General features: G+C 40.3%; 1 protein-coding gene across 4 annotated transcripts; it reads right to left on the bottom strand.

Annotated features, from left to right (window-relative positions):
• Window positions 1-1,901: 1,901 nt before the first annotated feature.
• On the bottom strand, window positions 1,902-25,083 carry Tmem41b (transmembrane protein 41B). 4 transcript variants are annotated; one of them, XM_027410063.2, is made up of 7 exons: window positions 24,803-25,075; window positions 18,197-18,314; window positions 14,725-14,853; window positions 10,526-10,619; window positions 9,580-9,684; window positions 6,398-6,536; window positions 1,902-3,349 (listed from the first exon to the last, which is right to left on the bottom strand). In XM_027410063.2, the coding sequence occupies exons 1-7, from the start codon at window positions 24,921-24,923 to the stop codon at window positions 3,180-3,182; spliced, it is 876 nt and encodes a 291-aa protein (XP_027265864.1). In that variant the 5' UTR covers window positions 24,924-25,075; the 3' UTR covers window positions 1,902-3,179. The 4 variants fall into 4 exon arrangements, 3 of the variants coding, with proteins under 3 accessions (XP_027265864.1, XP_027265865.1, XP_027265866.1); XR_003484294.2 differs by having other exon boundaries at window positions 3,217-3,349; window positions 10,526-10,626; window positions 24,803-25,079; XM_027410064.2 differs by lacking the exon at window positions 6,398-6,536 and having other exon boundaries at window positions 10,526-10,626; window positions 24,803-25,083.
• Window positions 25,084-25,467: the final 384 nt, after the last annotated feature.

Raw genomic sequence — 25,467 nt, 5'->3', positions numbered from 1 at the left:
AGGCCAGCCTGGTCTACAGAGTGAGTTCCAGTACAGCCAGCCAGGACTGTTACACAGAGAAACCCTGTCTTAAAAAAACAGAAATAACTTATTCCGATGAAATAAATCTGAAGCATGACATTGAAGTTTTTCCAGTGTAATCTGCATTTTAGTTTACATTTATTAAACATCATAGATATCTTATATTCAAAGTAACAAAGCTCCATGAAAGGGCCAGAAACTAAGTATGTGGCCTGCCTAGTTAGCCTGTTTGTCTCTCCACTACAATAAGATGCTCTCTTGTGGTTATTACTAGGAAAACACTTCAAAAGATACCCCAGTCATAAGGAGCATACTGAAGCACAGGCAAGGCCCTGGGTTCAATCCCCAGCCAAAGATAAAGACAGTGCTTAAGGATTGAATTGATTTGGCATAATGCCAAATCTGTGCTCCATGAATACACTGTATTTGGGGTATAACCTACTGCTGCATTGAGTTGTCCTGAGACAAGATTTCAGGCAACCAAACTGTTCATGAACTCATCTTCCTGCCTCGGCCTTCCAAGCACTGGACATGAATTACCATGCATACCTGGTCCAGGATTTTTTGTTTTTTGTTTTGTTTTTCTCTCTCCTCTCTGTCTCTGCATCTCTCTGAGACAGGGTTTCTCCATAGCTTTGGAGCCTGTCCTGGAACTGGCTTGAACTCAAGAAAGTCTCCTGCCCTTGCCTCATACCAGAAAGTGCTTCAGATCCATTACAGATGGTTGTGAGCCACCATGTAGTTGCTGGGAATTGATCTCGGGACCTTTGAAGAGCAGCCAGTATTCTTAACTGCTGAGCCAACTCTCCAGGCCCCTCTTGTTTTTATTTTTATTTTATTTTTATTTTTTTTTTTATTTTTTTAAAGCTGGAGTCTTTTTTTTAAGATTTTATTTTTATTTTATTATGTGTACAACATTCTGCTTCCATGTATATCTGCACACCAGAAGAGGGCACCAAATCTCATAACGGATGGTTGTGAGCCAGCCACCATGTGGTTGCTGGGAATTGAACTCAGGACCTCTGGAAGAACAGCCGGTGCTCTTAACCTCTGAGCCATCTCTCCAGCCCTTGTTTTTATTTTTTAAGGTTTATTTATTATGTATAGTGTTCTGCCTGCAAGTCAGAAAAGGCACCAGTGCTTTCAACCTCTGAGCCATCTCTCCAGCCCCTCAAATTATTTTTTTTCAATATTTTACTTATTTATATATTTTACGAATCAGTGCTGTCTGCATATGCACCTGCATAACTGAAGGAAGCATCAGATCCCATTATGGATGGTTGTGAGCCACCATGTAGTTGCTGGGAATAGAACTCAGGACCTCTGGAGAGCAGTCAGTGCTCTTAACTTCTAAGTTATCTCACCAGCCTCCAAAGTTCTTTCTTGACAGTCAAGGGTGAAATGTTAAAACAATGTTTACTCTCTCCTGGGAGAAGAAAATATAACCAACTAAAGTGGCAGCCCCTGTTGTTATGTAGGAAAAAAATAGCAATGGGAAAGAATTTATAGAGAGAATATTCTCAGTATAGACTAAGCACCATATACAAATGAAAATAAATAGCAGGGTCTCTCCCAAACCCAAGCTCTTATTTATTTGCACAGGCCTGATAATAATTCGCACACATGTGCGCACTCCAGGTTGGCCTCAAACTGTCGCCAAAGATTATTCTGAACCACTACATCCCAAGTCTTGGGACTGCAAGCATGTTACCATGCCCAGCTTCAATGATATTTATACAATAATATTAGTAAGCTTTGTCCCAAACAGCTATGTGTTTGATTCACCTATAAAAATAAAAAAAGCTTTAATTGCTCCGTCTCTGGTAAGAAAACTTTGCTAGACATAACAATTTAACACAAAAGGACACAAGACTACACTATCGATCAATATTACTTTCCTTGTATTTGTAATATATTCACATATTAATACTGTGACAGAAAAAGATTAGTCCACATTATGCAGGAGAGATGGGCTTCAATGATCACACTATGAATAATAAAAACACAAGGACTTCCCACACCGCTAAAGCAATTATTCAAGACACCAACTGGATCTTACAGTGCTTTACATCACTCTGTCCTGGCAAGGAGTGAAGGGCATACCCACATAGCCAAAAGGAGTCTCTTCCAAGAAATTGTTTTACTCCATGAAGTAAGAAAATAAAAGCTATACAGTTGGGAAACAGTGCTATCCCAAACAGGAAGTCATCAGAAGAAAGGCAACAAAGCAATCCACAGATTATCATGCATAAAAGGTAATTATACAATACACTCTTTAATGAACAGACATATTAATGAGGCAAAATTTACAGTCATTAGAACACTAATGCTTCTGCCAGATGTTTCAGTATAAAATAATTAATGTCTAAAAACTATACGCTTCGAGTACTTACTTTTAGAACCCCATTGAGATAATAAAGACACTATAACAAAATATTATTATCTGAATATACATTATCAACACCAATATGATACAGGCATATAATTCTCATTTTATATATGTATGGTGGAAATACTGTAAAACCTAGAAAAAGGATGAAAACAGACTGGCCAGAATTTAAATTATCAGACTAATCCATGATAAAAAATATGCAAGAAAAACTTAAATAACTCATCCTTGGTACATTCACTAGCCTATGGAAAGTGCTGTCTGAAAAGAGAAAGAAAATAAAGCCCCCCTTTTGTCTCAAGTATTTAGTTTGTGGTCTGAATTTTTTATTTGATTTCACTGTACCTTATTTTACTTTAATACAGGGTGTTGCTCAAGCTTGTCTCAAACTAGCAATCCTCTGGCCTTAAGTATCCTGAGCTGCTAGGATTACATGAATGCACCACTGTACCCAAGTTCACTATTTTAGTTATTAGTCAGACAGAAAAGAAAAAAAACACTAAATTCAATTAATCATTTCAGAGTAAGAATTCCAAATTAAGCCACATGAATGATGTATCAGAGTTGCTCTCGCACAGCATTTTCTAAGATACAGCTCATAAACCTTATGACAGCATAAATGCATTATTTTAACTGTCTCAAATCCTTCCTCCAGTTACTGAAGAGATGATTTCAAAACATCAAATGGATAGATACACCTGCTAATCCTGAGATGATGATGATGATGATGATGGTAGTAACGGTGGTGGTAAACAAAACCCCACAATTTTTACTCAAATTTTTGTTTTAGTTTTTTTTGGAAGATGGCTGGCAGAATAGAAAGAAGAGCCAAAATCATCAGAATAAATACTGAGTTCCAGGAAACAGCTTCCCCTGCTGTTGTAAGCTGATACAGAGTTGTTCCTGCCTTAATTGCTACAAAAGAGGGAGGTGCAACACCTAAAACAACAAACAAAAAATAGCAAGTGAGTGGCACTGGCAGCCTGTCAAAGTAAAAACCACCATTTTCTTTTCATATGCATGCATGTTTTGCTCACATGAATGTAAGTGCACCATGTGCATGTAGTGCCCATGGAGTCCAGAAGTGAGCATCGGATCCCTAGAACTAGAGTTACAGACAGGTAGGTTTGAGCCTCCATATGGATAGTGAGAACTAAACCCATGTCCTCTTTGAGTGCAACAAGTACTCTTAACCACTGAGCCATCTCTCCAGAACCCCCAAATCACATTATATATTATCTTTTAGGAACACAGCTAAAGCAGGTACTTAGCAATAGGAAGCCTTGGAACAATCCTAACACACGCCATTCATATGAATTACATTATGTTTTGCTTTGAGACAGGGACTCTCTGTATTCCTGGCTGTCCTGGAACTGGCTCTTTAGACCAGGCTGGCCTTGAACTCAGAGATTCACCTGCCTCTGCCTTCTGAGTGGTGGGATTTAAAGCATGCACCACAAGTGTCTGCCATATGAATTACATTTTGAAATGATAAAATTGTCTGACATATAGACTCAAGTACAACATGGAAGTAAAATTAATTTCAGGTGTTACTCATTCTCATTTGTCTAGATAGCCCATCCAGTTCTATTAATAGCCCTATGCTAGTAAAATGAAATCTTTGTTATATGCACCAAGATCAAATCTTTCCCTGTTGTTCAATTTTAAAAGTGCACCATTTCTTTTTGTTTGTTTTTGTTTTTCAAGACAGGGTTTCTCTGTGTAGCTTTGGAGCCTATCCTGGCACTCGCTCTGGAGATCAGCCTGGCCTCGAACTCACAGAGATCCATCCTCTTGGCTCTGCCTCCTGAGTGCTGGGATTAAAGGTGTGGGCCGCCACCACCCGGCTGGATAATAAAATTTTTAAAAGCCAGAAAATTTGAGAAGACAAATGAAAATACAAATAAAAAATGTCATCCAAAGAATAACTTCACAACATTAGTATGATTTAAAAGTTAATCATTCCTGTAATTCCTACTACTACTAAGGAGGCTGAGGCAGGAAAGCCATTAGAGATCAAGCAAGCTTTGCCTAAGCAATCTGTCTCAAAGTAAAAAGTGCAAAGAAAAAAAGGACAGCTGGAGCTCTAACTCAATGGCAGAGTATGTGCCTAGCATGCATAAAGCCCTAAGTTCAAGCCCAAGCACTGCCAACATTCCCAACCCCCCCACAAAAAAAACAGGTTGAACATATTATGTAGAAGAGACTTAAAATTAAAATGATAAGGGTTAGGAATATAACTCAATGGTAGAGTGCCAGCCAATCATGCAAAAGGACCTGGGTTGAAGTTCTACCTCCAAATCAGAAACAAAAATAGTAGAAGGTAGAAAGATACTTAAAGTCTGAGTAGACACAGCAGTGTACAATATGAAGTAAATACAAGGACCAGAAAGATGGCTCATTGGTTAAGAATGGTTGCTGCTCTTGCAGAAGATCAGGGTCTGTTTCCAACACCCATGTTGGGTGGGTCACAAACACCCAGAACTCCAGGTCCAGGGAGATCTGGTGGGTCTGACATCCACAGCTACCTTCACCTACACTCACATGCATACTCTCTCCCTCAGACACAACCAAAACAAAAAACAAAAAAAACAAAACAAAGAAACAAACAAACAAAAAAACCCTCAGAACGCATAAGTTTCAAACTTTAACAAATATTCAATACATGCTGAATCTAAGCTATTTAAAACTGCAAAGAAACACAGTACTCTTTCTAAAGAAAGGCAGAATTCAGGGGCTAGAGAGATGGCTCAGTCGTTAAGAGCACTGGCTGGTCTTCCAGAGGACCAGAGTTCAATTTCCAGCACCCATATGGCAACTGTCTATAACTCCTGCTCTAGGTGATCCAGTATCCTCACACAGACATACATGCAGGCAAAACACCAATGTACATTAAAAATAGATTATAAAAAAGGGGGCAGAATTCACAAAAGTTGGGGGTTTTGATGTGTTATTGTTTGTTTTTTCCAGTTCTGGGAATCAAGCCCACGCCCTTGTATACTGTAATTAGGCAAGCACTCAACTCTCCTAAATGAATTGCTATGTCCACTTACTCATTTCAAAATGTGGTGTCAATTCCTTGATGTCTGTTGATTTTGCTTTTCCTACACTTCTAATAACAGTATTAAACTGATTTCAACATTTGATTAGAATGAAAGGAAAAAGTTCAAAAACAGAAACTAAATGTTTCTGTCTACTGAGACGGACAGCTTAGTTAAAAAAATTTTGTTCAGGCTGGATGGTGGTGGCACATGCCTTTCAACCCAGCACTTGGGAGGCAGAGGCAGGCAGATCCCAGTGAGTTCAAGGCCATCCTGGTCTATAAAGCAAGTTCCAGGACAGCCAGGACTGTTCCACAAAGAAACCCTATCTGGGGGGAAAAAAATCAGGCTGGGGATACAATGAAGTTTGTGCATCTGAGATGAAAAAGTTATCTCTGTCAAGTTACTAGTCATCACCCATCAAGTCCTTCGGAAGGCCAGAGGGCACCTGGAACCTGGTATACTCACCAGGGAACATGCAGTCCAGGTTCATAAGAAGAACTTTCAGCCAATAAAGCTTGTGACCCTGAGAGCCTGTCATCTCTGATCTAACTGGCTCTAGCTGTCAAAGGAAGAAAGGGCTGCTGGGGCAGAGTTTGGATGGAAATAAAAAGTTCTCTTTGGGCTAAGAATGTTGGTGGTATAGAGCTGCTGGCTCAGCATAGGAAAGCCCCAGGTTTGAGTCCTAGTAACACTAACACTAGCATGCACTTGGGGAGGGGGTACTGCTCAATCTCAGGTTACTAAAATAACATCTAATAGAAAGTACTCATCATTACAGAGATAACACATAACACACTGAACAAGCTATTTATCTAGGCCAGGCTTTGTGCCCAAGAGTTATATATGGTACTGGTGATTTTGTACACAGCAGGCAATCTAGGCCAGCTGGACAGTTGGACATGCACACAATGAGCTGTCACACAGCATGAACCAGAGGTCTTACCTAGAAAAGTGCCAATAAAAAACACTTTCAATGGCACATTTATCACAGGAGATGTAATATTAATAAACCAATTAGGTAGAAATGGTGTGATTCTCAAAAATATAATGTAGTTAATGAGATGTTCTCTATGACGCTCTACCTGTAATTAGAAAAGAATGGGCATAAATTAAGACCAGTATTGAAAAGTAAGCTGCTTAATAGAAAATACCTTAAATTCTTGTTCATGATATATTACAGTTTACCCAACAGAAACAATGTGGGTTTTTCTGGGTACAGCATTTGCCTACCATGTGCAAAGCTCAGGGTTTAATACCCAGAACCTCCCCCCAACCCCCACCTCCCACATGTATAAGTAAAATGTCCCCCATCAACTCTATGTATTGAGACCTAGGTCTCTAATTGGTAGAACTATCAAAGGTTATGGAAAATGGGTGGTGGGGCATAGCTGAAAGAAGTCGGCTACCTGAAGGGTGTTCTTTTTTTGTATGTTTTGTTTTTGAGACAGGGTTTCTCTATGTACTCTGGCTGTCCTGGAACTCCATCTATCGACCAGGCTGGCCTCAAACTCAGAGATCTGTCCAATGTCTCTGCCTCCTGAGTGTTTGGGATTTAAGGAACAAACTACCACACCCTAGCTAAAGGGTGTGCTTAGAATTGTATCTTGGTTCCACCCAGGATTCTCTATTTGGTTCCTCTCTGCCATGAGGTGAAAAGACTCTGAAACAAACTTCCTCTGCTTAATGCTCTATCCCACCACTGGCCTAGAATGAACAAAATCATGCCTGTGTTTTTCTCCAGCATTTGTCACAAAGAGTCTAATACACCACAGAGATTATGGTAGCATTTTCCTGTGTGCAGTATATTAACCACTGCCAGTCTTTTCAGAGATCCTGACTGAAAACAGCAGTTTTCCTATTGAAATGCTTTAAGAACAGTAAGCTGAATGAAAGCTTTTCAGTTACCCACTGACAATATGCTACATCAGCACAAAACATGAAGTGACTAATTTTGGGATGCTTTCATATTGGCAATGACTTCTACTAACTGATTTAAAACAAAACAAAACAACAGACAAACAAACTAATGGGGAGAGTTAGAAACAGGAGGATCAGGAATTCAAGGCCAACATAGGTTACATGACAGCCTGTCTCAAAAAAGTACAATTATTAGGGCTAGAGAAACAGTTCAATAGTCAAGAGCACCTGCTGCTCTTCCAGAGGACCTGAGTTCAGATGGAAGTACCCACCCATCAGATGGCTCATAACTAACTACCTGTTTCTCCAGCTCCAGGGGATCTGACACTATTCTGGCCTCCACAGACATGGATATACACACAAGACACACATATACACATAAACAAAAAATAAAATCTGGCCAGGTAGTGGTGGCTCAGCCTTTAATCCTAGCACTCTGGGAGGCAGAGGCAGGTAGATCTCTGTGAGTTCCTGGCCAGCCAGGGATACACAGTGAGACCCCTTCTCAAAACAACAAAACAAAGTCAGAGGAGTTGGGTATGCAGTTCAGTGGCAGAGTGCTAGGTTTTGTATGAGTGAGGGTCTGGATCTTCAGCAGAACACCAACAAAAGAGAAAGACAGAGAACATAATCATGACACGCACCAATGTTCATATTTGCATTCCACAAATATTATTCTCGTCAAAAGATAATTTTTATAAGTTACTTTCATACATAAAGTTATCAAATACATAAATTTATATTCTATACAAACACAAATTGTTTTCAAAGGGATAACCTATCCACTTATAACCCAAGTTATAATCCACAATTTAAAATAAACCAGGGTTCTCCACATCTATCAGCACATGAACAGCCCCAACTAGATGTATTAAGTGTGATGCATTAAGAAGAGAGAGAGAAAAAAAAAAAAGGCTTAGCTGGGTGGTACTAATGTACACCTTTAATCCCAGCACTTGGGAGGCAGAGAGGCGGATCTCTGTGAGTTCAAGGTCAGCCTGGCATATAAAGTGTGTTCTAGGACAGCTAGGGCTGTTACACTGAGAAAATCTGTCTCAAAAAAAAAAAAAAAGGATACTGACATTACTGGGAGGGGGTGTTTTGAGAAGTTAGTCTAGAAGGAATTAGGGGTAGAAATAGAGGGTGGAGATGATCAAAATACATTGTATACATGTATGAAACGCCATATAACAAGGTCATATCACAAAAAACTCAAACTGTGGCACTGTATGGCTAGAGAGTTCATACACTAGAGGGAAACAAACTACTGTTGTCTTGCTAAATGTGTATGTTGTCAAAGCCTTCTAAATCTTCATGCTTATATCTGTAGATTGGTGCTGCTTTCAAAATTCCTCATTGAGTCCTACTTTTTTGCAGTAGGCAGCAATGCAGAGACATAACTGGCAAAAGTGCTGACAATAAGTGAGTTGTGGAATGCTCAGACCTAAATGGGTCTGAGGGAACATCACAGAAGGGAGTGGAAAGAATTTAAGAGCTGGAGGATTGGAAGGAATACTGTGAATGATGTCAGGAGTAACATGGCCACTGCTCTCATGATTACAACAGCTATGGCTACTTGCACAAGATTAAGCAATGTTTAATTGCACAGTAAACATTCCAGCATGGATGGAGAGGGATTTATGAGGTTCTACCCCTAGCTAAGAAGCTATTGATAGTTGGAAGCAATCTTAGGTGTCCTTCAATGAACAAGTTTTTAAAAAGAAAGCAGAATTAAAAGAAAACATAAAAGAAGGGGGTCATGTTTCTGAGGTGGTAGGTTACCCTACACCCACGAATGTGATGGCAACACTAATTAGACTTAGTATGTTGGGTGGGGAATAGAGAATATAGGAAGGCAATTAATTCCTCATTGGGTCTAGACAATTCCTCATTGAGTCTCTCTTCCCAGGATATTTTACTTTGTGTCAAGTCAACAATTTATAACTAACCGTCACATGCTTTAAAATAAAGTTCTTATAGGTGTAGTGGCCCAAGCCTTTAATCCCTGTACTCTAGAGGCAGAGGTAGGGCGATAATAGAGGTGAATCTGAAGCTAGCCTGGTCTACAAACTGAGGCCCACCAGGGATACATAGTGAGAAAACAGGCATGTGTGAATATAGTAAAAATACACTGTATGAAATTCTCTAAGAACAAAAATATTATTTTTTAAAAATTTCTTACATTACAAAACCAAAGTATATGCTTACCTGTTGTGACCATTTTACTGCTTTCTCTGTTAGGTATTTGTATACAACAGGTCTTCCAACTAAATAGGAGAGCATGTAGCAGAATGAGGCACCAAGTCCAGAACACTGGAAAATATAAAGACACATGCACTTTGTACCTTCCCATTCTCATTCCTGTAGATGAATTTACTTAGCTGACCTCTTTCAGGGCCAGGCAGAGCAATCTATATTACATCTCTTATTTAGAGAATAAGAACCAATTTGATCTAGTCCTTTCTCAAACTGTAACTCAAAGCAAGGTCAGTTAAAAAAAAAATCAGTACTTCCAATTAAACTTTGCAATCATATCCAATAATTACTGCTATCCTTCAGTTTAAAGATAAGGAGCCTTAGCCCAGTGTGGTAGCATAAGTCATTAATCCCAGCATTCCACTCAGGAGGCAGAGGCAGGCAGATAGTCTACAAAGCAAGTCCTGGAACAGCCAGGGCTATTACAAAAAGAAATCCTATCTCAAAAAAAAAAAAAAAAAAAGAATAAATAGCCCTTCCCATTTCCCCCTATAGCTATACATAAAGATACTACGTCCAGCCCAGGGACTCACTGTGTCGATCTACACTCTTAAGCTATCTGAACTGCAAAAACCAACAGGAAAGAAAGGCTATGTAATTATGTTAGTCTGTAGTACAAAACTTTTTTTTTTCCAAGACAGTTTGGTTTCTCTATGTAACAACATTGGCTATCCTAGAACTCGCCATGTACACCAGGCTGGCCTTGAACTCACAGAGATCCACCTGCCTCTGCCTCTCAAGTGCTGGGATTAAAGGTGTGTACCACCACCACCAAGAGAAAACCAAACTCTCAACAGCTCCTTATGATAGATTTAACAGGAAACACAAGTCTGTTAATTAATCAACCTCAATGTTCTATTTATTTTCCCAAGTCTCCCAATTCATTTCACATACTTACCAAACAAACAAGGAATAAGGCTAGTGGAAAAGGATAAAGAAACCCCGAAAGTATACTGAGAAATATGGAACCTGGAATAGCAAATGTTTGCAAACTGTGAACTTCTAAGTTAAGGATTAAAACATAATGAAGTGGAATTTTCACAAGAAAAACTAACTCAACATTTGAGGAAAATTACAATTCAGAAATTATGTTAATAACCCCAAAGTAATTTTATGTAGTATTATTACTTTGTGTTAGACTGAAACTTACCCCAGGAGCTCAGGAGGGTTTTTCTACTTGTGGTATCATATCTGCACTAAAACAAGTTGCATACTTTGGAGATTCTGGATACTGGTTTGAGGACTGAGAATACTCAATCTGTGGTAAAGGATAATGAATGCCTCTAGCTCTAAGAGAGTTACTAACTATTAACACAAAACTTAAACAAGCAAATAAACACAAGGTTGGTAAAATTATGCTAAAAGGAAATCGAGGACAAACACCCAATACACTGGACAGAGACAAATTAGGCAGCTCGGCCAAAAAAAGTCTTGAGTAATGTATTTTTTGTTTTGGGGTTTTTGTTTTGTTGTTTTTGAGGGTCTCATTTTGTAGCCCTGGCTGATCTAGAACTTTCTTTGTAGACCAGGTTAGACTCAAACTCAAGAGATCCACCTGCCTCTACTCCCTAGTGCTGAGATTAAAGGCATACTAATATGTACTAATGTAGACTGGCTGTACTAACTATGCTGTGTCTCTATCTATCATTCTCCCATTATTCCAGCTGCTTAGTAACTATGTTTTTTAATACTCAATACTCAAACATAAGATATGTACTCAGTATATACTTACCACTTAAAAAAAAAAAAACCTGGTCGGCCAGGCGTTGGTGGCCCACGCCTTTAATACCAGCATTCGGGAGGCAGAGGCAGGCAGATCTCTGTGAGTTCGAGGCCAACCTGGTCTCCAGAGCGAGTGCCAGGATAGGCTCCAAAGCTACACAGAGAAACTCTGTCTCCAAAAACCAAAAACAAATAGGGGCTGGAGAGATGGCTCAGAGGTTAAGAGCACTGACTGCTCTTCCAGAGGTCCTGAGTTCAATTCCCGGCAACCACATGGTGGCTCACAGCCATCCGTTATGACACCTGGTGCCCTCTTTCTGGTGTACAGATATACATGGAAGCAGAATGTCATATATATAATAAATAAAAATAAAAAACAAAAAACTGGTTAAATGAATAATACTAGGATTAAGTAAGAAACTTTTAAAAGTACAGCCAAAAAAAGAATAAAAGTAATAGCCAAGCATAGTAGCAAATGCAAAAAACCCAACCTCTAGGAGATAGATTCAGAAGGATAAGGGTTTTGAAGGGCAGCCTAGGTTACATGTGAACCTGTCTTAAAACATAAACACCATTTTTTTTGTTTGTTTTTTGGGGGATTGTTTGTTTGGGTATTTTCTTTTTTTTTTTTAAAGATTTTATTTATTTTATGTTTACAACATTCTGCTTCCATGTATATCTGCACAACAGAAGAGGGCACCAGATCTCATAACGGATGCTTGTGAGCCACCATGTGGTTTCTGGGAATTGAACTCAGGACCTCTGGAAGAACAGTCAGTGCTCTTAACCTCTGAGCTATCTCTCCAGCCCCCCCCCTTTCTTTTTTTAATGTAGACGTTTGAGACACTATAGGAGCTATATGGCTACTGTTAAAGACACTGATAGGTGCCAAGTCTGAGTAGAAATATGTTATGAGTATAAACTACAGAGTATATTTCAGAGAAATAGTACAGAAAGAGGTGGGCCAGCTGGGTGGCACACACCTTTAATCTTAGCCCTGGGGAGGGAAAAGCAGGCGGATCTTTTTGAGTTGGAGGGCAGTCTGGTTTACATAGCAAGTTCCAGATCAGCCATGGCTATACAATGAGATCCTGTCTCAAACAAAACAAAACAAAGAAAGAAAGAAAGAAAAAAAAAACTAACAAAAACCTCAAAAAACAAAAGAGAAGAAATTAAAGTCCCATCAATAATATTTAGGAGCTGGGCTAAGGATCAGTAATGAAGCAGGTACTCAGTCAACTGGAGGTCCTTGATCAATCCCAGCACACACCAGCATTCACTTGGATTGCATTTTAAAATGATAACATTATCTGACACATAGACTACAGTACAACACATAAGTTAAATTTTTCTCATGTCTACATAGCTCACCTAGTTCTAATAGCCTTGTGCTAGTAAAATGAAATCTTTGTTATATGCACCAAAATCAAATCTCTCCCTATTGTTTACTCAATTTAAAAAGTGCATCTTTTTTCTTTCTTTTTTTAATTTTTCGAGACAGGGTTTGTGTAGCTTTAGAGCCTGTCCTGGCACTCAATCTAGACCAGGCTGGCCTGGAACTCAGAAATCCACCTACATCCGCTGGGATTAAAGGCGTGCATTGCTGACCGCCACCACCTGCTAAAATAGTGTATCTTTTCATATTGTGAGTTTAATATTCCAAAGTACAAGAAGGGGGGCTGGAGAGATAGCTTAGCGGTTAAGAGCACTGACTATTCCTTCCAGGGGTCCTGAGTTCAATTCCCAACAACCACCTTGATTGAGATCTGGTGCCCTCTGCTGGCATGCTGGCAGAAGACATAAAGTTAAAAAAAAAAAAAAAAAGCCAAGTACAAGAAGGGCTAGAGAGGATTGAAGACTTGCTTTGGAGCCTAGTGACTTAAGTTTCATCCCTGCAACTACAAAGAAGTAGAAAACCAGTCTGGGTGTATGGTGGTGCACACCTTTAACAAGTTCCAGGACAGTCAGGGATATGTAGAAACTCCAGTTTTTTGTGTTTGTTTGTTGCTTATTTTTGATTTTTCAAGACAGGGTTTCTCTGTACAACAGCACTAGCTGTCCTGGAATTCGATCTGTAGACAAGGCTGGCCTTGAACTCACAGAGCTCCACTTGCCTCTGCTTCCGGAGTACTGGGGCTTAGGCATGTGTCATCACCACCTGGCTTTATTTCTTTTTTAAATTATTGGTTGAGAATTCTATACATGCACATAATTTGTTTTGATCAAGTCTACTCCCTATTCCCAGCCCTCCGATGCCTTCCCTATGCCATCCCCACCACTATCCCCTCCTAATTGTATGAGTTCCTTAAAAAACAAACAAGACCCCCCCCACACACAGACACACACACACACACACACACACACACACGCTCTCTCTGTTTCCAGCTCTCTTTCCCTGACCTTCTCTTTCCCCAGGTTCCCCTGGGGCAGACAGGACTTTTCCTGTCTCTCTCTCTCTTCTGTCCTCTGTCTCTATGTTTCCTTACCTCTTTTCTCTTTCCTTTCCCACCTCCCCTTCCCTTTCTAATAAAACTTCTCACTAAGCTCTGTCTACCTGGCGTATTTGTCCCGTGCCCCACCCCTTGTCACCCTCATGAGCCATGGAATCCACACAAGGTTCCCTTCAAGCTTTATCATAACAACTGCTCCATTGTCTGCATGAGCTAGTGTGTGTTTGTTCACTTACCTCTGAGACTCGTCTTAAAACCAAAAAAAAAAAAAAAAAAAAGCCCCAACAGTTTTTGTTTCTTTGGGTTTTTTGGTTGGTTTTTCGAAACAGTTTATCTCTGTGTAGCCTTGGCTGTCCTACAAGTTGGTCTGTAGACCAGGCTGACCAGAAACTCCCAGAGATCTGTCTGCCTCTGGAATGCTGAGATTAAAGGCCTGCACCACAACCAGCAGGCCCCAACAAAGTTTTAAAGTTTGAGAGTTCGAGTCTTAATGTCAGTGGCTCACCCCTTTAATCCCAGCACTGTGGGAGGCTGCAGCACTCCCACATAAATTTCTGTGAGTTCAAGTCCAGTCTGAACCAGACAAGCAAGGGCTACACATTGACACCCTGCCTCAAAAAAAAAAGGCTTTATTTATTTTTAAATATTAATTTGTGTGTGTGTGTGTGTGTGTGTGTGTGTGTGTGTGTGTGTGTGTGTAAGTGGAATGTATGGAGGTCAGAGAACAGGTTCTCCCCTTCTACCATGTGGTCCTAAGAATCAAATACAAGACATGCTTGGTTGGCAGCAATCTCCTTTATCTGCTAAACCATCTCACTGGCCTCTGCATTAACATTTTAAAAGGAAAACACTCATTACTTAAACAGTAGACCTTTAGAACCTCATCTTGAAGAAATTAGAAAACATTTTTCAGATAAAAGGATACAAAATATATGTAGCAAAATAAGCCACCAATACTTGTACATAAAAGGTGTCCTTATATTTGGAGAGAACTTTTCCTAGAGCTTTGGCATCATCCATATCTCTTGGAACCTTCATATTCACTCTTTCTTCTCTAAAGAAATAAAAATGATAATGTAAAAATTTTCAGAAACCAGAATTCTATGATAAAAATCAAAGTCAAATTCAAAACATGGAGTTTTAAACCAAAATGATACAATGCAATTGATCTGTAATAGGACAAATTCACATTTTTTAGATTTAACAGTCTATAAACACACACATTAAAGTTCAAAATGATACAAACCAAAGATTAAAAATATTTCTTTCAATATTGGCTTTAATTTTAATTTAAATATTAATGAGTTATAGGTATTAACATACTAAAAACATATTTGCAGGGCAGTGGTGGTACATGCCTTTAATCCCAGCACTCGGGAGGCAGGGGCAGGCAAATCACTGAGAGTTCTAGGCTAGCCTGATCTACAGAAGAGTTCCAGGACAGAGAAACCCTGTCTTGAAAAAAAAGAAAAAAAGAAGTGAAAACTTAACCTTCTATATCTCCTCTCTGAGACAGGGTTTCATCATGTAAGCTTGGTTGGCCTAGCATTCCCTACACAGACCAGGCTGGCCTTAAACCCCCAGATAAAAATTTTATGAGTAAAAAAAAAAAAAAAATCATTCACTTCTAAACAAGGCAGCTAATAGTAAGGAAAATAGCAAGGGAAAAGTAAAAACCCAGGGGAGGTGGAACACAATTGTAATATCAGCTACTAGATAATCCCAATTAGTGTGTAGGCTGAGGCAGGAGTTTTAAGACAGTCTGGATTTCATTGGAAGACAATGTCTCAAAAAAAATGGAGTAAGTAGGATGCAGTATGCAGTAGTGCATGCCTTTAATCTCAGTACTAGGAGGCAGAGGCAGACACATTAAGAGTCTAGTTTGGTCAACATAGTAAATTCCAGGGCAGCCAGATTACAAAGTAAGACCCTGTCTCAGAAAAAAAAGTTAAATAAACTGGGAAGTGGTACCATACACCTTTAATCCCAGGATTCCAGAAGCTGAGGCAGGTGGATCTCTATGAGTTTAAGGTCAGCCTGGTCTACTTAGTGAGCTCCAGGACAGCCAGGGCTATATAGTGAGACCCTATTTATAAAAAATAAATAATAAATAAAATAATAAAATTAAAGACATCTTTGAATTTAATATACTTTTATGTTGTTTCCATTGCAGGGCAATGACAGAAAGCTATTTTCTTTTTTGTTTTTGAAGCTCAACCTAATCTAGGGCTTATGGATCTACTGATGTTCCTGCTTCAGACTAAAGAGCTGCTCGATGGGATTACAGATGTATACTACCACACCTGGCTAAATGCTACCTTTCTTTCTTTCTTTTTCCCAAGACAGAGTTTCTCTGTAGCTTTGGAGCCTGTCCTGGAACTCACTTTGTAGACCAGGCTAACCAGGCTGGCCTTGAACTCACAGAGACTCACCTGTTTCTGCCTCCTGAGTGCTGAGATTAAAGGCATGCACAGCCACCACCGCCTAGCTGCATGCTACCTTTCTTAAGTACTATAAAAAAAAACTTAAATTACTAAAATGGCTTCTTGCTGATAAAATTTAAAACTACTCTACAGAAGTGTGAAGCATACACATGTACACAAATACATAGAAAAACAGTAGACTAGAAATAGTAGACATTATTTTCTACTAGTATGTAATTACTCAGATTGGAAGCAAAAAATTACCTTAAATCAGCTCTTTATTTCCTATTCCAGTATCAAAAGCTACAAAGGATCTAAACTTAAACTCATGTCAGGAGGCAAAGACAGGAGGACCTCTATAGTTCTAGACCAGCTTAGTGTTTATCATGAGTAGTAGCCTCATTCCTGAATGAGGGCTACATAGATGAATGGATGGATGCATATATACATACATACCCTGTCTCAAAAAAAAGTTAACATTTGCTTAATAGACAGGCAGAAGACTCTCCTTTGAAAAGCCCACATGGGAAAAAAAAAAAAAAAAAAAAAGAAAAAAAAAGAAAAGAAAAGTCCACATGGGTGTGTTAACTTTCTTTCTGAGAGGCTCTATTAATCCAGTGTGTAAGATCTGTTTAAAATGTCTTTAATAAAAACTTCAATTCTGCTTCAAAAACTTATATACATACATACATTCTCATCTCACACACAGAAAATTTTAAAATATACATTGAAAAAGAAATCACATACATAGAGTCATAATATAAAAATCTCCTCACTAGCCAGGCAGTGATGGTCCCAGTTATGATCTTTAGTCCCAGCACTCGGGAGGCAGAGGCAGGTGGATCTCTGTGAGTTCAAGCACAGAGCAAGCTCCAGGACAGCCAGGAATCTTACACAGAAAAACCCTGTCTCAAAAAAGAAAACAACAACAACAAAAAGAACTTGACTCAAAAAAATATACAAATTAGCCAGACAGTGGTTATTTACACCTTTAATCCCAGCACTGGGGAGGCAGAGGCCAGGATCTCTGAGGTTGTGGCCAGCCTGATACAGAGTGAGTTCCAGTACAGCCAAGGCATTACATGGAAACCCTGTCTCAAAAGAAAAAACAAAACAAAACACATTTGCACACACACAAATTAATAAAACGTCTTCTAGCAATCACGTTTGAAAAAAAAAAAAAAAACTTGAAAGCCTTTCACAGAAAAGAAATCAAGAGTCAAGGAAGGTAATTTTCTAGCTTGAGAAATCATTGATAACCCTTGGATGTAGACTATTACCCTGTTCTTTGTAGACCATTTTGTCCTGGAACTCAGAGATCTACCTACTTCAACCTCTGTCCCTGGAGTGTTGGGGTTAAACACACACTTGTGTCACCACACTTATCCTACCCTTTTCTTAATAAATTCTAGTTTTGTTTCATTTAAAGAAAGAAACATGGAAGGAAGGGGGGGGCATATCTCTGTTGGTAGACTACTTGCTTAACCTACAAGAAACCCTGGATGAAAATTTGGGATGGTGGCACATGCCTATAACTCAGACTAGGGAGGTGGTCAAGCTTTGTGAAAACAGGGAGTTTAAACCAAACCAAAGAGATAAGAGATCTGTCTAGTGGGGGCGTTGGTGGCACACGCCTTTAATCCCAGCATTTGTGAGGTAGAGGCAGGCCGATCTCTATAAGTTCAAGGCCAGCCTGGTCTACAGAGCGAGTGCCACGATAGGCTCCAAAGCTACACAGAGAAACCCTGTCTCGAAAAACCAACAACAACAACAACAAAAAAGAGAGATCTGTTTAAAAAACAAAAGGGCAGGAAGGTGGAAAATATGATGTAACAGTGCTCATAGACTTCTATAATCCATGAGAGGTGGTATTCAAGTACGGTTATAGTAGTGTTGCTAAAGGAAATTTAGCTTTTAATTCACTTCATCTCTAAAATATATAGACATTTTTAGTTTCTCTTGTTGTATACTTACTCACTAAGCTGTGGAAAATTTTTATATACCAAAAACATAACAGAAGCTGCACATAAGAAAATGGACACCAGTATAAGGAGTGACATTCTTGCTGACCCAGCTTCTGCACATGGTTTGTCTGAAAGAAGAAAAAAAAAGTATAATTAAAATAAAACATATTTCAAGCTAACTAATAACGTCCTCAGATCCTTTCCTCCCCAAAACTGTTCATACTTTTGCCAAAAACCCTGACATTAAACTAATTACTTCAATTGCTGTAAGAACCACTCATTGGCCATCTCCCAGCATTCAGGAGGCAGAATCATAGAAGTATCTTTGAATTGAAGGACAATTTCATCTATAAAGTTCTAGGACAGCCCGGGCTACAGAGTGAGGACTCATCTCAAAAGAAAAAAAAAAAAAAATAGAGGAAGACACCTCACACTGACCTCTGGCCTCCACATGCATACACCCACACAAATGTGTACATATATATATATATAAATACACACATAAATAGATTACAAGTCAGGTCAAACATGTAAGCCCAACTTTCAGAAGGAAGAATTGCTCAAAGTCTAAGGTCAGTCTGGGATACACAGTGCAATTATGGCTAGTCTGGGATAGATAACAAGACCTCTGCCTCAAGAATCAATAGCTATGGGACTGCAGAGGCTGGTAAAGCTAGCTGTTCTTGAAAGTTCTGTTGTCAGCACTCACACGGTGGCTCACAACCATCTGAAACTCCAGTTCCAGGGAACATGGTACTCTCTTCGAGCTTCCACATGCACCAATAGGTGAGGCATGTACATACATGCAGCCAAACTCACATAAAAATAAACCTTTGATAACAAAACCGTTTTTATGGAGCTGAGAAAATGGCTATGTGAGTAAGAGGGCACATATCCAAACATGAGTACTGAGTCCCAAAGAATCCCCAGACTCATATCTAGCCAGCCTAGCCCAAAGGGGAGCTTCATACTCAGTAAGAGAGATTCTGTCTTAAGGCAGTAAGGAAGAAAGCAATAAAGGAAGACATCTTTCTGTTCTGGGCTCTGTCTGTATGTACCATTGTAAGTGCTCATACCTACCCACGCACATGTATGCACCATACACACAACACACAAAACAAGTTACAAACACTTGTATGTGTTAATACCAACTCGATAAAAAAAAAAAATGTATCTTTTGTTCCTAGGACAGAAGACTAGGCAAGATGGCAGCACATGCCTTAAGTAATCCCAGTAATTAGGAAGCTGAGGCTGGAGAACTGAGATTTGGAGACAAACCTGGGCTACACAAGGAGACCCTACCTCAAAAACTCTCTCTCGGGGGCTGGAGAGATGGCTCAGAGGTTACCATCACTGACTGCTCTTCCAGAAGACCTGAGTTCAATTCCCAGGACCCACATGGTGGCTCATGACCATCTATAATGACATCTGGTGCCCTCTTCTGGTGTGCAGGCATACATGGAAGCAGAATGTTATATACATAATAAATAAATAACATCTTTAAAAAAAAAACTCTCTCCTACACACACGCAGGCACGCACCTTCACATCTTGTTTCCATAAGGCTAATTGGTTTTCTCATAAAAAAAAAGCAGTCTTAGAAGAGAATAAGAGGGCCAGGCTTGGGGGCTGGAGAGATGGCTTAGTGGTTAAGAACACTGGTTGCTCTTCCGAAGGTCCTGAGTTCAATTCCCAGCACCCACATGGTGGCTCACAACCATCTGTAGTGAAATCTGGTGCCCTCTTCTGGCCTGCAGACAGAACATTGTGTACATAATAAATAAATCTTAAAAAAAAAAAGAGGGTCAGTCTTGGTAGACCACACCTTTAATCCTGGCATTTCAGGCCTGGTCTACTGCCTCTACCAGGACAGCCAAGGCTAGACAGAGAAACCCTGAAACCCTGTCTCAACAAACAAACAAAAACTGTTATAGAGAAAGTTTTCAATGGGCTATCACAAAGCAAAGATGTATTATACATGTAGTTTTGGAGATACATATATCCTGTTGTCTCTTAAAGTCACACCTATTTTAAAAACTGCAAGGCTGAGGAGATGGCTCATCAGATAAAGGCACTTGCCACCAAACCTGACAGACAACGTGAATTTCATGTCTGACACCCACAAAAAGCAAAGCCGGATCAGACTCCTACAAATTGTCCTCTGACCTCCACATATGTACCCTGGAATATTGTGTTCTGGCACATACACATGTGCTCTATCTATCTATCAATAAATAAACAAGTAAAAATGTGAAAAAATTTTAACCTACCATCTAGAATTAACTTGTTCCAGCCCAAAGTTTTAGCTTATTTCATCAGAAGAAAGTCCATGAATTCAGAGTATTTAATAGTAATATAATTTTTGTTTTGGTTTTATGAGACACGGTTTCTCTGTGTAGCCCTGGCTATCCTGGAACTCCTTCTGTAAACCAGTCTATGCCTGAATTTACAGAGATCTGCTTGCCTCTGCGACCCAAGTACTGGGATTAAAGGCTTTCTCGATCACTACCCAGCAATAGTAATATAATTTAACATTAACTTAAAATAAAAACCAGGAATTACTTTTCAATGGGAAAGCATTTGTGGACATAAGAATGATTTCTTAGAGCAAACAGCTCATCTTCTCCCATTCCTGGTAAATTCTATGTAAGTTACAGACGAAAACATACTTCTCTGTATGCTCAGCATCTATTATGTTCATCCTCTGCTTCCAAGCAGGCACCACCACCATAAAGAACATGAATTCAAAAGGGCTTAAAGATTGCATGGGGGGGCTGGAGAGATGGCTCAGAGGTTAAGAGCACTGACTGCTCTTCCAGGGGTCTTGAGTCAATTTCCAGAAACCACATGGTGGCTCACAAACATCCCTTATGAGATCTGGTGCCCTCTTCCAGTGTGCAGATATACATGGAAGCAGAATGTTGTATACATAATAAATAAATAAATAAATAAATAAATAAATAAAATCTTTAAAAAAATTTGCATAGGTAGGCCAGATTACTTGGTGGACACAATAATGGCAATTTTTAGTTAAAGATTAACAGATGGGGGAAAAGAACCTTCTAACCTGTACTGTATGTTCATAAATACATTTTAAGAATTTAAACAGTATTTTGAAGTTAAAACATTTTTTTCTGAGACTCATTGCCCTGGAATTAAAGGCATGTGTCTCAGCTTTGAAGTTAAAACTTAAAAAAGGCATTTGTTATATTATCTGGAGAATTAATTTGTTTTCCCTGCACTAAGGATTCACTAGTCCTAAGTTAGGGGGCAATTGGGACAAGTTTCAGAAATGGTTAACTGAACTACAGAGCACTAACCAACCAGAGTTTTGAGTACACATCTACTTGCTACTTGTTTGAGAGTGACTGATAACTTCTAAGGTTTAATTAACTGGACACCTATTCTCTTCACTGAAACTGAGGCACTTCCATCTGTATCAGCCATTATTATACTCACCAGCAAAGTAAAACAACACAGAAAAAGTGTCACTACTTTCACACATGGTAAACAATGCTAATAACTATGATCCAATAATGCTTCTGCATAATTCTAGCAAACCTAAAGGGCAGCATGCAATCCATTTATAGTTCTAAGCATAATTCAATTATAAATGTTTTTATATATAATTTCCACCTGAATCTATACCATGTATAGTACTTCTTGTTTTGTTTTTCAAGACAGGGTTTCTCTGTTGCAGCTTTGGAGCCTGTCTTGGAACTCACAAAGATCCACCTGCATCTGCCTCCCTAGTGCTGGGATTAAAGGCGAGTGCCACCACAGCCCCACCTAACACATCTTTGTATATGATAGATGGATGTGCTTTAGCTTGGGCAGCCACCATGCCTGCACCTGAAATGCATTAGCTTCCAAATCTTCCAACCCTACAACTATGCTCCATTAATGTTATTATCTAATATTATAAACTTACACACCTATCTGGCTTTCCAACTTTCCCCAGGTCAAAGGTACTGCTTGAGAAAGAGTCATGCTTTGTCAACCTACAAGTCCATATACTTTCCCTGCTTCAATCTGGGAATCCTGTTACAACTCTCCTTGTACCTAAGGGCCCTGCCTCTTACTTTAGTGAACACCTCCATTCTATCCCATCTGTTCACAAAACCATTGCCCCTTGTCTTATCCTTATTTTTTTGTTAAAAGTTAACAGACTTCCCTCCTTCTAAATCCTGCTCTATGAATTGTTTAACATCTTCAATACACTCTGAGAACTCAGGAGGCAGAAGCAGATGGATCTCTGTAAGTTTGAGGCCAGCTTGGTCTACATAATGAGTTCTAGTTCAGTCAGGGCTATATACAGTGAGAATCCCTCTCAATAAGTAAATAAACGCATGAATGTAGCCTCAAAAAATAAAAATTAACCTTTTCAAACATCTATGTTTTCTGTTTTTTTTGAGATGGTTTCATGTAGACCAGACTGGCCTCCAACTCAAAAATGTAATCAAGGATGATTGAAACTCCTGAGCTTCCTGTATCCATCTCCCAAGTGTAAGCACCCACAGAAATTTGTGTAACACACACACACACACACACACACACACACACACACACACACACACACACACACACACGAGTGCACATCCCAAAACAAGAAAAAAAAAAAACCTAAAACAAGAAAAAAAAAAACCCAAAACAAGAAAAAAAAAAAAAACCAAAAACCTCACATGCATAAAAGGTCACTTTTATGGCACCTGTCTGCAATCCCAGTACTGGGAAGATAGAGACAAGACTGCCAAAAAAAAAACAAAAAAAACAAAAAACAATGGAACCTAGCCTGGTCTAGTTAATAAGACCATCTCTCACACAGACAAAAAACTATTAAGGCCTGGTATATAGTGGTCCATTCTTGGGAATCTCAGTACACAGAAGCTTAGGAAGAAAGATCTCTGGGTCATCTTATTATGTATAGTATTCTGCCTGCATATATTCCTGCATTCCAGGAGAGGGCACCAAATCTCATTACAGATGGTTGTGAGTCACCATGTGGTTATGGGAATTGAACTCAGGTCCTCTGAAAGAGCAGCCAGTGCTCTTAACTGCTGAGCCATCTCTCCAGCCCCTGAGACTCTATCTTAAAAACAAACAAAAGCCATACACTAAAGTGTTAGAAATTTTGTAAGAAGAATCTATCACTTAGTAGTTTTCAATCAAAGGTTATTAGAATCTTTTTTTTTTTGCCTTTTTTTTTTTTTTTTTGGAATGGCAAGTTGCTATCTACAACCAATAAAAATTGTTTTTCCAATCCTAGAAAATCAGTTGCTAACTAGTTACTAAATGACACCACTACAGCAAGATACTAAGTAAACTAAATCCTATCACATAAGAGGGCCACAAAGCTGGGCAGTGGTGGTGTACACCTTTAATCCCAGCACTCGGGAGGCAGAGGCAGGAGGATCTCTGTGAGTCCGAGGCCAGCCTGGTCTCCAGAGCAAGTGCCAGGATAGGCTCCAAACAGAGAGACCCTGTCTCGAAAAACCAAAAAAAAACCCAAAAAACAAAACAAAACCTCCATTGGTGGCAGACTGACTTCTTTACTGACACACATAAAGGGGTCACACTAACCTTTAAGCCTACTCTTTCCCACAGCTCATAATCCCGCCCCCCTTATCCTAGATGTATCTAAACACTTCCCGGAGAGCACATCTTCGAATCTCTATCCTTCGGCTTATGCATGTGTAGTTTGCAAGTCATTTGATAAAAGAAACCACCATAAAGAAACTTGGAAAGTTCTGAGATATTATTATTTAGTAAAACTAAAATGAACAACAACAAAAACCAAACAAACCCACACAACTGAAAACTATCTCAAGCCAAATGACAATCATTAGGCTTGCCCTACCTGGATAGCACCCCTACAAGAAACCTAGAGCTTGGCTTAGTCTCATTCTCCACACTTGAGTCTTAAAAACTGAACCCCCAGCTTGAATTTGATTTGATTTGTTTATTTACTTATTTTAAAGGCACGGTCTGGGGCTGGGTGGTGGCGGCGCACACCTGTAATCCCGGCAATCGGGAGACAGAGGCAGGTGGATCCCTGTGTTCGAGGCCAGCCTGGTTTACAGAGCAAGTTCCAGTACAGCCAGGGCTATACAGAGAAACTGTCTCGAAAAAAACAAAAACACAAACAAAACTCAAAGTTACAAAGCAGGGCAAATGGAAGCACAGGATCTGACACTTTCAAGTGGCACCTCTAAGGACTTAATAACTACCTTAGTTTGGCTCTGTGACTCTGCACAAGTCATGTACCTGCATAGTCCTCAGTTTGTTCATCTATCTATAAAAGAATGCAAATGAAGCCTCAAGACTCTTGAACACCTGCCTAGTAGGTAGCCTGGGTAACCAACCTCATTGTCTCTCTGAGCTTCAACTAGCCAGCGTCATCGCTTCTTTTAACTGAAGTCTCCTGAGAAAGTATCTACTAGGAGTCTGATCCTCTATGGTGCAGTCCCGTCCCGTCCCCCCCCCCCCCCCGCCAAGTACACCACTCTCCTGCTGCGGTCCTTGGGAGCTGAAAGGTCCGTTTTTCCGGACGACCTGCTGGGGTACCCGCCCCTCCGGCCTTTGGAGTAGCCTCAGCTCCGGCCCGCAGGTCTACTCACCCTTCAGGTGGTCTCTGCTGCCAGGAGTGGAGGAACCACGCGTCCCCGTTGCCCGGTGCCCCGCCGAGGTCGAGTGCAACGCCCCCGTCTGCGTTCGCTCGGCGACTCGGCCTTTCGCCATGGCTGCTGCAGGGGGCCGCGAAGATCGCTCAGTGGTGCCGCGCCCCCTTCAATGACTGAATTCCTCTCGCAGTTTCCTACCAACACCAGGACGCGCGGCACAGCCACTTCCGGCGCGACCCCTGGCCCGAGACAACCTCGGGCAGCTACGCTCGGGGCAGAACCGCCCACTGATCCCGGGTTAGGACCCGCCTAGCACCGCCCACAAGCCTCGCGCGCTCCCGCAGGCCCAGTAACCGCGAGACAAGTCAGGCTGGGCCCCGCCTCCTCCGGGGCCCCGCCCACCTACCTCACGCGCGAGAGGCGCATGAGCAGTCCTAATGCCAAGTCACGGGTCTGCAGCCTGCGGATCCGCATCTCTTGCGCAGCTTTCGTCACGCGGAAGTGAGGCCTTGAGTACTTCAGACGCTTTGTTCCCGCCGACCGGAAGTGCTTGAGCCGGTTTAGCTGGCGCTTCCGGACTGAAGAAGGTTCCTTAAATTGCTCTACAAATAGGTCACCAGCGCCAGGGAAGCTCGAGTCCTGGTCTGAAAGTCGTGGAAAAT

The sequence above is a fragment of the Cricetulus griseus genome, chromosome 3 (assembly GCF_003668045.3).
Source record: "Cricetulus griseus strain 17A/GY chromosome 3, alternate assembly CriGri-PICRH-1.0, whole genome shotgun sequence".
Classification (NCBI taxonomy): Eukaryota; Metazoa; Chordata; class Mammalia; order Rodentia; family Cricetidae; genus Cricetulus; species Cricetulus griseus.
The sequence above is the reverse complement of the archived record's forward strand: the minus strand, read 5'-3'. Positions and strand labels throughout refer to the sequence as shown.